The sequence below is a fragment of the Rhinoraja longicauda genome, chromosome 12, assembly GCF_053455715.1.
Source record: "Rhinoraja longicauda isolate Sanriku21f chromosome 12, sRhiLon1.1, whole genome shotgun sequence".
Lineage (NCBI taxonomy): Eukaryota > Metazoa > Chordata > Chondrichthyes > Rajiformes > Arhynchobatidae > Rhinoraja > Rhinoraja longicauda.
The window spans coordinates 38,053,326-38,069,784 of record NC_135964.1 but is presented as its reverse complement, the minus strand read 5'-3'; the positions used below and the strand labels follow the sequence as shown (position 1 = coordinate 38,069,784).

Here is a 16,459-nt window from a genome sequence, read left to right as displayed (position 1 = left end):
TTAGGATTTTAATCAGGATAACAGTGATAACTGTATTGCTATTGTTTAAAATAGTGCTATGGGACCTTTTATAGCAACCTGAGAAGGTAGATAGGGCTTCCATTTAACATTTCATATGACTGACAGCATCTCCTGTACATTGGTTTTCAGTTGTAGAGCATGGTTGTCATCAGAACCCGGCATTCATGCACATGGAAGAGGTTTGGAACAATGGAACATACAGAACAATACAGTGGTACACCATAGACCGAGAGTCATGCTTGGATCACTGATGGAGATTTGGAATGGGATTGGAGAGGGGGGAAATACAGCCATTGGTGCCACTGTGGCTGGACTGCAAAAGTTAGGGAAAGGGAGAAAGAGTAAGGAACGGTACAAAAAGTGTGTCTTGGCATGGTTGATGCCATGCACCGAATGAATTATGGGGGAAGAACACTCAAGGGTGTGGGCGGGTGGAGGACAAACTTCCAGTCCAGGAGAGTAGTGCAACAACCATGTTGACCAAGTGGTTCCCAACAATGGCTGTTTCCCAGCATCCAAGTTCCAGTTTTTCTTCAGTCCATCAAAAAGAGTATTGCATGGGAAATTACATCCTTCTGCACACTCAATGTAGAGTTCAAGTTAGGGGCATAAAGAAAACTCATGCTCAGAAATGCCTGTTCAAAATTTCAGAAATAAATGAAGCGTTGTTGAAATGGCCATTACAATATTTTGTTCTGGGGAAAATAAAATCAATTCTGCATTGTACAGCAGTAAGAAAAGTGAGTTGTTTAACTGAATTTCCAAACATACAATTTTATAATTGAGACAGGCAGACTGGCCTTTTAAGTTGCTGTCGTAAATGAAATCATGTGGCAATTTATGCCTCATAGGAAAAAATATATAGCTAACCTTGCACAAATTACCTAGTTAATAGCAGGGCAGTAGGGAGGCCCAAAATTCCACCTGTCACACTTCTGACACTTTTACCTCCAGAGAGGAAAAGCTTGGAAATGTCTTAATTGATTATGCATTTCATCAAAATTAAGCTTAACAAACACCAATCTGATCACGTAATGTTTTACTGAGGTATAAGCAAGTAAAGGTGCAAATTCCAATAAAATACACCTTTGTTATATGTGAGCAATATGCAATAGTCTCAAATTCACTGCTCATGCTTTATGACCCAACACAGCTTATGCAAACATTGAAATTTGAAGATTATTACAAATTAATTAAATTCCACAATGATATATGAAAATAACTCCATGCAGGGCAAAAAGCGCACCTCAGCTTTACGGTCATCAAAATTTATGAAACTGGAGGAACCTATCCAAGACAAAATACTTTCACTCTGTCTTTGAATGAAACAAATAATACTTTTGAAACATCATCTACTGCAAACAATCTCTTGTCTAGGTAAATTAGGATTGTTCTAAAAACACCGATCAGCCAAAATATTATGACCACCTGCCTAATATGCTGTTGGTCCTCCGTGTGCAGCCCCATATGCAGCAGGGTGCGATGCACTATGTATTGTGACACATTCCTCCCGTGACCACCATTCAAATTTTCTGTGACTTGTGCCACAGTAAAACTTCTGTCGATTCAGAGCACTCGGGATAGCCTTTGATGCCCTCGCGCATTGATGAGCCTTGGGCGCCCAACACCCTGTCGCCGGTTTATGGTTTATCCCTCCTCGGATTACAGTCGGTAGGTACTCACCACTGCTGATCGGGAGCACCCACAAGCCTTGCCATTTCAGAGATGCTCTGGGCCAGTCGTCTGACCATAACATTCTGGCCCTTGTCAAAGTCGCTCAGGTCTTTACTCTTGCCCATTTCTCCTGCATCCAACACATCAACTTCAAGAACTTCAAGTTCACGCGCTGCCTAATATATCCCACCCCTTGACAGGTGCCATTGTAACAAGATAATCAATGTTATTCACTTCGCCTGTCAGTGGTCATAATGTTTTGGCTGATCGGTGTATTTTAAACCAAAATAAGATTTTTGTGTATCTTGCGTATAATGGAAGTGAATTACTCTACTTTAGCAACGATCTCAACCTTAAGCATTAATATGTTACTTTTCTTTATGCAAAATGTGGCAAATGAAATGAGTGTATTTTTCAGAACATGCCAGTAGTGACTCGTATTACAGGCAACCAATTACCTGCGACATCCTTGTTTTCTTTTTTACCAAGTTCAGGAGTTGAACTGAACGTGTGAGAAGTTTCAGAATTTGTTGGTATAGGGGCTAGAAGAAACAAATAAAATCCTTTGTATCTTTACCATTTTGTTAACTTACCTTCTCTGTAATGTGATGTTACTCTTTTGTGAAATAAATAAATGAATGGCTCAAAACTGATCCGTGACAAATTTATTCACACAATAACGTATTGGCAAATTGCATGCTTTATAATCTTGCAGTCCACAAATAATTGACTAAATGTTCTGAAATCTGATGATTTCCTATTTCCTTATGACATAAGAGACCATCCAGCCCATTGAGTCCATGCCAGTTCCAGAATAATCTCATCAGTGGCTTCCCATACATTTTCCAGTAAGGCCCTTCCCACCTTACGAATGCAAGACATATGTACAGCTGCCACGTACGAACAAGCATTTGGGAGGACAGTGGTATGGATTTGATAGCTGCTGCGAGTTTGCAGGTATCTTCCAGGTGAGAGAACTCAAGTTTGCGGCCGTTTTTCCGACGTGAACTGTTTGAGTTTCGACAGTTCTCAGGAATGGAACCCTGGGGATGACCTGTAAACTCTTTCACATACCCATGAACTCTCCTGATTCTCCTGCCACCCAACTACATTGGGGGTAGTTAACAGTGGTCAATTAAATACCAACCAGCACGTCCTTTGGATGTGGTAATAATGCAATGCACCAACTTTGCTGGCATCCCTGACTTAAAAGCAGCTGAAAAGGACATACACCAACTAGAAAACAAATTGTTCTCAGACCGTGGCTGAATCCCAGCGGAGGTTCTAAATTCAGCAGAAAGAGATCTCTAACTAAGTCACAATTTCATCTCCCATATCTGGCAAGAGACCTCAGTGGTGCCAATCTTCAATTGGAACCAAATGTGCCAATCTTCAATTAAACCGACAAATCTTATTTCAGTAAATACATAGGAGTTTCCCTAATGTCTGCCACAGGGTAAGTCCTCACCAGGACCTTCCACAACTGTCTTGCCCCTATGACGATAGAGCAAAGATCCCAAATAACAAAGTGAATTCCATCTGCCTAAATACACAACAGACATAACCTTCACCTCCTGTCAACTTCAAAGCAAATGAAGGGAGACGCATCAATAATTATATGTGTAAATGTTGGAATCTGCAGATGTTGGAATCTTGTGTAGAACACAAAGTGCTGGAGGAGTGACTCAGCGTGTCAGACAGCATCGCTGGTGGACATGGATAGGTGACGTTTCGGGTAACGACCCTTCTTTTATGACCTCGCAAAATTATTCTGACTGTCAATTGAGACACACTGTAAATCATTTTATTGAAATTTGGCTAGACAAGAAATTAATCTCCATCTTATTCTTGTTCTTCTTCACGATGGCATGTAAGCCATGATCCTTTTCAGCAGGTCACTACAGACATAATCCCTGTAAGATGACATCAAGAAAGATTGTATAATTGGCCCAACATTTTGCTCAATTTTCCTCACTGCAGTGCTGCCCTTCACTTCCAACAAGCTCTTGCTGCCGTTGTGCTAATTTAAGACCAAATGAAACACTTCAAATATATTGTCTCTCCTCTAGAAACAACATTGCCCCAGCTGGAGTTCTCAATTGATGCTTGCGAATGCATATATTCAGAGGTCAGGCCCAAATCAATGTTGCCTTATCCTCTGTAGCATATTGTTAATATCTGCAAAACAAAAATTCCCCAACAATCTTCTCCATGGTGTAACATAGCCCTCTGAAGGATACAAGAGTCTATGTCAAGGCCCTGAAAAGGACAGCCCACTTACTGTACCTTAAGAACCATTCTCAATGAAGGCAGACATCAATTATGCCTTAGATTCACCAGCACAACCTTGGGCCACCTGAGTAAAAGTATGCTTGAAGATAAAGATGTCAAAACAAGCACAAAGTGCATTGCCACCAGACAACAGGTGTAAGAGCAAACTATCTCCTACCAACTATCTATGGCAGAGTTAACAGTTCCCACACTGGCCTCTCTCGCCACCACAGACCTACAAAAAACTACAGGACATCCTCAATCCTGAAGAACTATCTAAGAGGAAATAGAACATTTATTTGTCAAATCATCATGCAGTTCTGTATCATGTATATTCTTGTGTTAATATTTTTGATATTACGTCAAATTGTAGAATTGGCACTACACAACAGTTTAACGCAAATACCTTTCAATTCCTGGTCTTCTGTGTTACCACGTTCAGATATAGGGGCTTGATCAAATACATGAGTAGTGCCAGAGTTTGTCTGGTTATGGTCTGCAAGGGACAACAAAGAAACCAAATACAAACATTGCATTTTTCATGAGAATTTGCACTTTCTGGACATTTGCCATACACCGAGATGAGTACAGAATCAAAGTCTGCAGAATCAAGAGCTACAAATATTATTCTTTATGATCTGAAAATAAGTGGAAAGACATCTTATGATGAGGACATTATGATTTTACAATAGGTTATAGAAGGTAGAGTGAGTGATTGGGCAAAAATGGAGTTAAACGTAGGTAAGTGTGAAGACATGCACTTCAGTAAGAGGATTCAAAAGATCGATTATTATCTAAATGGTGAGAGGCATGGGAAATCAGTGAAGTTTAAAGGGTTGTAGGTGTTCTTGTGCATGAATCACAAAAAGATAACAGGCAGGTTCCACGAGTAGTTAAGAACGTAATTGGCATTTTGAATCTTGCGCAAAGGAGTTGAACTTTAAGAATAGGAAGGTTTTGTAAAAGTTGTGTTGATGAAGCCACACCTGGAATACTATGCAGAATTTTGGTCCCCCTAAAAAAGGATTTTGTAGCATTAGAAGCAGTTGAATAGAGATTCACCGGGCTAATCCTGGAATGAAAGAGTTGTCCTATCATGAGCTGGATAGTTTGGTCTGTATTCCTTAGATGGTTGAGGGTGACATTATTCAAACATGTCAGATACTAAAAGGGCTTTAACAGGGTAGATGCTGGAATCTTTTCTCTAGTGGGAGAGTGATGAACAAGGGGACATGGTTACAAATGAAGGAGCTGATCACTTAAGTCCAAGATGCACAGAAATTTATTTTCCCAGAGGGTAAATAATCTCTGCAAGTTTCAGAGGTTGGTAGATCATTCGATGTATTTAAAGTGGAAATAGATAAATATTTGAAAGATTGAGTAATTAAAGGCTGTGGGGGATTTACGGAAGAGGACTTGAGGCTACCATAGACGAATCACCATCATAATGAATAGCCAGGCAGGCTTGAGGGTCCTGGCGGCCCGGCCCACACATGCTCCTATTTTCTTGTATTCTTGTACTGGCCAGCCAATATAATTTAGACATGCAGAGTTTTAAAAAGCAATGAGATGCATGATATCTCACCCAGTGTTTCATGCAAAACATAACATCATGCTAGCTGAGTATACTTTACACCAACATGCAGCAGGACAAACAAGTGCTGAGCAACATTTCTGAATTGTAAGATTTGAGAAGTTTTCCCTCATTCTGAAATCAACACAAAACCAAAGAGCTGCAGTTTGGACATTTTAAACGGGAGACTGGGGCTGATAGCGGAGAAAGGCTGCAGTCAGTTTACCAAAGGATGTCACAATCTGTGGGTCCTAAAATGGCTGCAGGACCTCGTGACCAGCCACAAAAAAGGTAAAAACCTTACATCCCAGTCTCTAGGTTTTCTGCAAAGCCATGGCCAGAACAAAGGATGGGTATTGGCCATGCAGAAACCTACGAAACCAGGTCGGAGTCCAGACACTGGGGCGCTGACATCAGCATACTTACAATGCCCCAAGCCGACCTAAACAGTTCATCTCAGTGAGGGGGCACAATAGCCCATAGAAAACTACCTGGTAGGTGATGGGAAACCAGTTAACACCCATCACCTCACAATGAAATCCCAATTTACACCTTCTGGCCATCCCCGGTATCCCCGAACATAAGCGCAGATCAGAAGAAAACCTCATACATATCTTTTTGAACAAAGAGATTCCAAGATCTGGCGGGAGATAGGACGGGTCAGAAACAGTATAACTGGCCACTACTTTTGGGTTTTAAACTCAAGAAGAAATACTGGAAGAAGAAGTTAAGTCAACTCGAGAAGAAAACCTGCAGGAAACGCAAGCAGGCAAGAAAACGAATGCAGGAGGAAGAAAAGACAGGCAAAAAAAACGGATGCAAGAGAGAGGAACAGGCACGCAACTCGAGGAGAAATACTGCCAAACGAACAGTCAGTAACCCCAGTAATAGCCCCATGGTGAGCATGCATTCCAAATCCTACATATCCTGGACATAGTTTAGTGTAGAGGGGAGGGTGGTTGTGAATAAACGTTGGGTGTGTACTAAAATATGTGTTGGTCAAGGTTGCGATGCGTCGTGCGTTCCCCATCTTACAGTCGTGTATGTGTCTTGCAGAACTGTGTTTAAGAATTCATAAGTAAAAGGTATTCGTGTATGTGTCTTGCAGAACTGTGTTTAAGAATTCATAAGTAAAAGGTATTCGTGTATATGTCTTATAGAACTGTGTTTTATGATTCATAGTTATAAGTATTCGTGTGATTCGGTATGTGTTTCATAGACATGTATTATAGAACTGTATAAGTATTCATGGACAATAGTCCCAAGTGCTGAATAAAAGCCTTTTTCATTTAAACCCTGGTTTTAAAATCTGGTCTGGTTGAATTTTTCTGCACTATAAGAGCTCCTGCACCTAAGTCCAGTGTCTAGAACCGTAAGGGGTGAGTGGGTCGAACCACTCACGGGGAACCAGTGTGCACGGCCTGGTCAAGGGATCAGAGCAAGGCACGGGGACCTTAGGTCGGGCGAAAGCTCGGCGCAGAAACCCCTTACAGAATCAAGAACAAATGACTAAGACAAAAAATGTTGCTTTAGTTGAGAGTTTAAATTGATCATTTAAACAACTTCTGATGAAGTGTAATTGACTTAGAATGTTAACTCTATTCCTCTCTCCATAGAGGTTGCATGACTACCAAATAATCTTCAAAAATATATATTTATTTCAGATTTCCATCATCGGCAAATTTTTGGTTTCCAATTGACTTAAATTAATTTATTTGTTTGTTTGATTGTGTATTATCTCTGGTGACAACATATTTATTAAATTTATTCATAAAACAAACAAAAGGTTTTGTATAAAAAAAACAAAATGCCGTAGTAACTCAAAATGCCGTAGTAAATCTCCAGAGAACATAGAAACGTGGCATTTCAGGTCAGGACCCTTCTTCAGATTTTTGTCTCATCTATTACATTTAAGTGAAACCCTATTACTCATTAAATTGCTTCGAACTGGACAGGCAATACTAAAGATATATTATAATAAATTGTGTATGGAACAAAAGGCTGATTTAATTATGGTTCACTCTTGCACATTACGACAATGTACGCATTACCCGAGAATTATATTAAATCATTCGTAATGCCTCGCAGGGCAGCTGGGAATAATCCAATGCCAGTTGACTATGTCAATCAGTCCTTGGGAAGTGGGATTGAGCACGGATAGCGGTAACCCATCATATAGTTGCAGAGCCTGGAGGAGTAATCCTCCAGCTTGTACTGGAGCCTCCCAAGCAGAAGGCAATTCTGGATTTAGTGTTGTGTAGAACCTGATCTGATAAGGGTCTGATAAGGGAACTCAAGGTAAAAGAGCCATTAGGAGGCAGTGATCACAATATGATAAGTTTTACTCTACAAATTGAGAGGGAGAAGGGAAAATCAGAAGTGTCAGTATTACAGTATAGCAGAGGGGATTACAGGGGCATGAGGCAGGAGCTGATCAGATTTGACTGGAAGGAGGCCCTAGCAGGGAAGACGGTGGAACAGCAATGGCAGGTATTCCTGGGAATAATGCAGAAGTTGCAGGATCAATTTATCCCAAAGAGGAGGAAAGATTCTAAGGGGAGTAAGAGGCACCCGTGGCTGACAAGGGAAGTCAAGGACAGCATAAAAATAAAAGAGAAGGAGTATAACATAGCAAAGAAGAGTGGGAAGCCAGAGGATTGGGACTCTTTTAAAGAGCGACAGAAGATAACTAAAAAGGCAATACAGGGGGAAAAGATGAGGTACGAGGGTAAGCTAGCCAATAATATAAAGGAGGATAGTAAAAGCTTTTTTAGGTATGTGAAGAGGAAAAAAATAGTCAAGGCAAATGTGGGTCCCTTGAAGACAGAAGCAGGGGAATTTATTATGGGGAACAAGGAAATGGCAGACGTGTTGAACCGGTACTTTGGATCTGTCTTCACTAAGGAAGATACAAACAATCTCCCAGATGTTCTCGTGGCCAGAGATCCTAGGGTGACGGAGGAACTGAAGGAAATTCACATTAGGCAGGAAATGGTGTTGGGTAGACTGATGGGACTGAAGGCTGATAAATCCACAGGGCCTGATGGTCTGCATCCCAGGGTACTTAAGGAGGTGGCTCTAGAAATCGTGGATGCATTGGTGATAATTTTCCAATGTTCTATAGATTCAGGATCAGTTCCTGTGGATTGGAGGGTAGCTAATGTTATCCCACTTTTTAAGAAAGGGAGAGAGAAAACAGGAAATTATAGACCAGTTAATCTGACATCAGTGGTGGGGAAGATGCTGGAGTCAATTATAAAAGACGAAATTGCGGAGCATTTGGATTGCAGTAACAGGATCGTTCCGAGTCAGCATGGATTTTCGAAGGGGAAAGCTTGCTTGACTAATCTTCTGGAATTTTTTGAGGATGTAACTAGGAAAATTGACAAGGGAGAGCCGGTGGATGTAGTGTACCTTGACTTTCAGAAAGCCTTCGACAAGGTCCCACATTGGAGATCAGTGGGCAAAATTAGAGCACATGGTATTGGGGGTAGGGCCTTCATAACAAGAGGAGTTGAGTATAGGAGCAAAGAGGTCCTTCTGCAGTTTGTACAGGGCCCTAGTGAGACTGCACCTGGAGTACTGTGTGCAGTTTTGGTCTCCAAATTTGAGGAAGGATATTCTTGCTATTGAGGGCTGTCAGCATAAGGTTTACTAGTTTAATTCCTGGAATGGCAGGACTGTTATATGTTGAAAGACTGGAGCTACTAGGCTGGAATTTAGAAGGACGAGAGGGAATCTTATCGAAACATCTAAGATTATTCAGGGGTTGGACACGTTAGAGGCAGGAAACATGTTCCCAATGTTGGGGGAGTCCAGAACCAGGGGCCACAGTTTCAGAATAAGGGGTAGGCCATTTAGAACGGAGATGAACGGGCGGCACGGTAGCGCAGCGGTAGAGTTGCTGCTTTACAGCGAATGCAGCGCCGGACACTCAGGTTCGATCCTGACTACGGGTGCTGCACTGTAAGGAGTTTGTACGTTCTCCCCGTGACCTGCGTGGGTTTTCTCCGAGATCTTCAGTTTCATCCCACACTCCAAAGACGTACAGGTATGTAGGTTAATTGGCTGGGTAAATGTAAAAATTGTCCCTAGTGGGTGTAGGATAGTGTTAATGTACGGGGATCGCTGGGCGGCACGGACTTGGAGGGCCGAAAAGGCTTGTATATATATGATATGATATGATATGATGAGGAAAACCTTTTTCAGTCAGAGAGTTGTAAATCTGTGGAATTCTCTGCCTCAGAAGCCAGTGGAGGCCAATTCTCTGAATGCATTCAAGAGAGAGCTAGATAGAGCTCTTAAGGATAGCAGAGTCAGGGGGTACGGGGAGAAGGCAGGAACGGGGTACTGATTGAGAATGATCAGCCATGATCACATTGAATGGTGGTGCTGGCTCGAAGGGCCGAATGGCCTACTCCTGCACCTAGCTCGCGAGCCGCGGTTTGGCCACCCCTGGTCTATTGTCTAATCTTTTGCCAATCACGTGACTATAACTAGTAGTGACATCAGCACAGGCAATATTCCCTAATTTTCTGACAAGGAATCCATTAATGCAGTCAGATTATCCAGAATAGGTGTCATGTGTCAGACAGGTTCAAAGGTGGGAACGTTATTATTTAAAATGGAGAAATTATTCAGTCAAAATATGATATAAACTTTTGTATTTTTTCAGCTGCAGGATAAGCTGCTATCCATAACCTGAAAACATTGAAAGGAGGACCAATGACAGGTTGTGCAGATGTTTACTTCCTGGAAAAGACAATAATATCATTCACCTCTTGGTAAGTCCTGCAGATGTCCACCGTTCACTGTCAATTTACTCATCGGGTAATGACCAGCCAGCAAGTATCTACCTATGCTAATCTGATTTTCATTCAGCCTGTACCCTTGTATGGCACGGTGCTTCAAAAACATTTCTAAATATATGTTAAATATTGTGAGAGTGCCCGCTTGCATCATCTTAGTGCTTTCTCAATCACAGGTCACAGTTTTGGCAAACTTACCCACCTGTCAATAATGAGGAATGGAATTGCTGAAACACCAATGAAATATACAATCGTGCTCTTGAGTATTCAAGACATGAATAGATTGCCATCATGGCCCCTGTTGTAAGAGGCTGAGCTCGAGATGATTCTGGAACATATATCCAGATGAAAGCCTCTTTTGTGCAGCCTTTGCATTAACCATTCTATGTTATGATGTTTTGCATCCATCCACCCGCATCTGCAATAATTTTCAAAAGCTGAATCGCAAAGATCAGATACTTACTTTCATTTGATGTGGATGAAGATGATCTCACTGTCTCGGCAACTACTTTCTGCTTTCCATATGTATTATTATAGCGTACTGATGCGATATTACTATACAAATGATCAAAGAGGAGGTATTGGCAGTTTTAAAGCAAATTGAGGTGGATAAATCTCCGGAGTCTGACCAAGTACACCCTTGGACCTTGCGGGGAGCTAGTGAGGAAATTGCAAAGGCCCTTGCAGAGATATTTGTATCATCGTTACCACAGGTAAAATTCTGGAAGACTGAAGAGTAAATAATGTTGTACCATTATTTAAGAAGGGCAGCAACGACAAGCTGGGGAACTACAGGCCAGTGAACCTGTGTTAGTGGAGGCATGTTGTTGGAAGGGATTCTTAGGGACTGGGTCTACCAGCATTTGGATAGGAGCGGAATGATTAGGGATAGTCAGCATGGCTTTGTGTATAGGAAATCATATCTCACAAATCTGATAAAGATTTTTTGAAGAGGTCATCAAAAAGATTGATGAGGGCAGGGTAGTTGATGTGTCTGTATGGAGCTTAGCAAGGTCTTTGATAAGCTTCCACATGGTAGGCTGACTGGAAGATAATGTTTGAATGGAATTCAAGGTGAGCTGGCCAATTGGATTCAAAACTGGCTTGGAGGAAGGAGTCAAAGGCTAGTTGCAGAAGGTTGTTTATCTGACCGGTTGCCTGTTTATCTGATTGGAGGCCTGTGGCCATTAATGTGCCGCAGGGGTCAGTGCTAGGTCCATGGTTGTTTGTTATATACATTAAAGATTTGGATGACAATGTCATTAATATTGTTAGTAAATTTGCAGATGACACCAAAATTTGTGATATAGTAGACAGTAAGGATGGATATCTAAGTTTACAACAAGAACTAGATCTGTTGGTTAGGTGGACCATGGAATGACAAATGGAATTTAATACTGACAAAAGTATGGGGTCTTGTCCTTTGGTATGTTAAACCATGGCAGGACTTAGATTGTAAATGGTAGAGCCCTGGAGGGTGTTGCAGAACAGAGGGGTTTGGGGGTATAGGTGCATAGTTCCATAAAATTCGCAAGTCAGGTGGTCTGTGGGGTGAAGAAGCCTTTTGGCATGCTTGTCTTCATTGGGAAGGGAATTGAGTAGCAAAGTTGGGACATCATGATGCAGCTCAAAAAGACGTTGGTGAGACCACACTTGCAGTAGTGTGTGCAGTTCTCTGCCTCAGAAGGCAGTGGAGGCCAGTTCGTTGGAATGCTTTCAAGAGAGAGCTGGATAGAGCTCTTAAGGATAGCGGAGTGAGGGGGTATGGGGAGAAGGCAGGAACGGGGTACTGATTGAGAGTGATCAGCCATGATCGCATTGAATGGCGGTGCTGGCTCGAAGGGCTGAATGGCCTACTCCTGCACCTATTGTCTATTGTCTATTGTTCTAGTCACATAACTGTAGGAATTCAACCTGTGACCTTCAATGTCAGGTGCTCAGGTACACTTAATAGATTTCATATACTTCACTGGGAAGGCATAAGTGGGTAACATGGGGTGATCATGGACAAGAGGAAATTTGGAAAGTATGAAATACAAAGTTGTGGTCATCCATGGAGACCAACTTAAAATATGTAAGAACACAAAGGAACGGTAATATTAATGAGAACAATACACATGTATTTATTGCAATTGTGCGTCTAGGACATTTCTAATGCTGGATGTCCGTCTCAACTAGAGATTTTTACAAAAATAATTTTATTTTTGCTGGAGATGCCCCAACACAAAGCTGGTGAACATAGAAGGGAAATAATCCAAACCTGCGCATGCTGGTGGATCCAGGTGCAATCCATTTACTTCACGTGAGTTACTGACTTCCCACATGGCAAAGATGTGCAAGGAAGCATTTAGCAGTTATATTTTCCTCCTTAATCCAATTCATTGCAAGAGTACTTGCCTTCACCAAACTGACTCACTTTTGACCCCACTGAAGGTATCACCTTATTTTAGTTTTAACTGACTCCTGGTGAGATTCCTGTCATTAAGTTTGCCCCTGATGAATATAACTGGGAAATTGTTCTAAACTTTCCACCTAGTCTAGGTTTGCTAGACACCAATGATGTAATGCTATTCCTAGCATCAGCTTTATTTGGGAAAACACGATGGAAAATTTGACTCAAGACATTGCTCCAAAATTAATACATTTACCCTAAGTATCAGCAGGTCTTTATTTCTAGTGCAGCCATCTTTTAATTCACTTGTTGCCTCCTCTGTTACTGTCAATTAGAAAGCTGTGGTCAAGGAAATTATTTTCTCCACATCCTCCTGCTCACATTTCATAATTCTCTGGCATAGTAGGTATCTGGATATCACAAAATGGATAAAGGTATTTGGTTTAATTGGTCAGCTGTTTGTCTGTTCAGCAGCAATAAAACACTCTCTAAAAGTAAATTCCATCTTAAAGAGCCCAAGCTTCATTTCCAACTGTTTTCTAGTACAGAAGCCCCTGAAGACAGATTTAATGTGCATTATTATTCAAGCATTGAAAACTTTTTAAAACCTGTCTTCCATAAGATGTCAGCAAGCAGAAAGATCTGCAAAACCCTCCACTTTGTCACTGGAAATGAAATTGGGCTCAAACTCTCTAGAGTGGTGAGTCAGCAGGGATCCAGCAGTGCAAGGAAAAAAAAAAGTCAAAACTTACCCCATATGTATTCGCTGTCACTTTACTATTAATTGCCAGCTCAATCCTCAACAAGGAGGCCTGAATGTTAACAAGGCCTGATGAGCCATGTGGGGAGGCAGAATTTTTTCCCCATAAAACATTGAGAAAATTGTTCAATAGCAAGCCAAACCTGATCAAAACAGTGAAGGCTTTTGAATAATCCCTCACTTCTGATCCAGTGTGAATGCTAATACCGAGTGATGAAATCACAACTTCCAGCACTGGCATGTGTCTAAGTCGGCAGTGATATCTACTGCCCTCCTGCTGTTGACTGCTCTTATGCTGCATAGGTGAGTGAACTCATGGAGTCCAACAGGGACAACGGGAAGTCTGACTGCTGAGCCTACACTAAGTTAAACATGGTAGATGTTAAATGAAGAGTAGTGATCAGTTTCTGTGGACAGGTTTAGTAGTTATTTATTTATTTGTTATTTGTTAATGTTAATGTTTTTAGTATGTGCACATGACGAGAATAATAATAAAATTGTGATAGGTGCAGGATTAAGTGTAAAATAAGTGCTCAGTGGTGTGTGCGGACATGGTGGGGTGTAGAGCTGTATGACATGTTTCCCCGCTGCATGCTTCTGATTCTATGACGCTTACATTTGAATGTTAAATTTAAACTGGTCCTGAATGTTAGTGAACATTTGCAAATATCAAAGACGTTTTCTGAGTCTAATTGGGTATCTGCCAAGACTCCCCCTCTGCTCCCCTCAGCCGTGTTGTGGAGCCGGGATCAAGGCTTCCAGGGGAAGACTGTACCTCGCGGCTCACCAGAACAAATGGTATGGTTCAGCAGCAAAGAGCCATCAATTGTGAGACAGCAGAAAACCTGCCCCGTTACAAATTCAAAATTACAAATCAACATCAGTTAAGAACGTTTTAGAAGAAACTATTAAAAATGTTCGACCAAACATTTAATTTTGAAATGTGTAAATTATAAAATACTTACCTTGTTCCCTCTCAGCTGTTTGTCATAACGCAAATGAATGGAATTGTTCAGATATTAGATTCCCCAAAGTAAGTGATGGGCAACTACACAACCTTGTCATTTACTGTTTGACTCTGAGGTATCCAATATTGGAGCGCAGCAGAGACAGAAGGGCAAGTTAATCAAGCTAGGATCCAAAATCAGGTAACACTAAAGCAGGGAAGTGCCCAGTATTTCTAAGAGGTCGTAATCAGCATTTCCTTAAACATTATGGCCCATTTTTTAGTCAGTAAGAATAGCAAAACTAATTATTAAATCAGAGGCACAGCAGATTAATATCCTGACAAAATTAACACAGCATAGCCATGATAATGAAAGAAACAATGAGTGGATGCAACAACAATATCCAGCTTTGTGAAACACACACTTGCTGTTGATGCAATTATCTAACCATTCCGTCCATTGTTATCAAAACACAAACATAGCCAAACACCACCTTTATAATTCATGCAATGTATGACAGTGCCCAGCAAGTATATTTGACAGAAGAGCAATCAAAAGAACTCCATGCACTATACACTTACACTACACTGTTCACCCAGTGCAACTTTCAAAGAAATAAACTTGAGGTCATTGTGGTGTAGCATAACTTTAAAAAGGACATTCAGTCCCAAGATCAAATGGGTACCACTTTAGCCATGGATTAAAATGCAGATATAAATAGATGATTGCTGATTTTGCAGCATTATAAATACTTATTAAACTAAATGTCAATTCAATAGCTGTTATTTTTTTAATGTGCAATATTTTGCATCTTAGAACTCTTTAAAATGAATATACCTTAAGGATAAAACACAAATTGTAAATCACCAAAATACCAGAATTCTAGAATGGGTTACATAAAATATTATTAAACCTATCAATTCTGCATAACATTATGTAGCATCATTACTATTCACACCACAATTTACCACAAGTACCTGTGAATTTCTTGTCCTCTATGTGGTCAATCTCAGAAACAGAGGTTGGAATAAACACATGTGAAGTGTCAGAAATTGGCAGTTTATGGTCTGTAAAGGATGACAAAGAAACCAAATACAAATCTTGTGTCTTTACCCAGAAAGGTGTTAATAACCGACCTATTTTTGCATCTGAAACATCTGTGACTGTTTTTGTATTAAATCAATATGTTTATTTCAATATAGCCAATGAATTGATAAGAAATCTGAATGTTTTACCTCCAACAAAAGCCGAGGAACCCCCGATGATATTCCTGGTACATATTATTATAGACAGTTATTCTTGCACTTGTTTGAATGTTAACCAAACTGGTCCTTTATATTTCATACATTGTTCACCTTAAAGACCACTTGTTAATGATTCCATAATATCTCATGCTCATCAGCTTTGCCATAGTTAAAATACTCTACTGCAGCAGTTTAATTTCATATGGTCGAATATAATTACCAAGCAAACTTCAAGCAAATTGCTGTAGTTAATTCTATAAAATTAAATATTATATAATAAATGTACTTAAATTGTCAGACACAACAGCTGATAGAAAAAAAATCATGCAAAATGCAAAAGGTGAATGTGCATAGAATTTCTTCCATGGTCAGTATTTACAGCACTTATTATTTAGAGCCTGATAGCTTTTTGAATACCTGTCTGTTTTTTCTCTCCTGCATTATAAACATGGGTTGGATTAGACAATTTTGCAGTCTTAGATGTTGAGGGTTCATGGTCTGTAACAAATAACAAATATACCAAATGAAATAAACCAAGTGAAAAAGCATGCAAGCGTGGTTGTGTGCACTTCATAAATGTAGTGGCTATTCCAAAAGAATAAAGAAGCTTCCTTGTAAAATTCTCCCAGTCCTCTCAGAGGAGCAATTTTATTCCAAGCCAAATAACAAAAGAACTTGAGGTATTAACTTAGAAATACAGCTTTTGTTTTTAAAAAAAATGGTAATGGAGTCAGAGTTCTACAGCATAACGATAACCAAAATGCCTACT

General features: G+C 40.5%; 1 protein-coding gene across 27 annotated transcripts in view; it reads right to left on the bottom strand.

The window, feature by feature from the left end:
- LOC144598928 (uncharacterized) overlaps nt 1–16,459 on the bottom strand; it is a 223,015-nt gene that overhangs the window by 68,513 nt on the left and 138,043 nt on the right. For 25 of the 27 annotated variants that reach the window (XM_078409534.1, XM_078409524.1, XM_078409525.1 and 22 more), the window contains 4 exons: nt 16,108–16,188; nt 15,424–15,513; nt 4,373–4,462; nt 2,154–2,237 (listed from right to left, as the gene is read on the bottom strand). In XM_078409534.1, the coding sequence (XP_078265660.1) occupies nt 2,154–2,237; nt 4,373–4,462; nt 15,424–15,513; nt 16,108–16,188 (345 nt within the window). The remainder of the gene's footprint in view (nt 1–2,153; nt 2,238–4,372; nt 4,463–15,423; nt 15,514–16,107; nt 16,189–16,459) is intronic. The other 2 variants (XM_078409532.1, XM_078409549.1) reach the window with 2 other exon arrangements.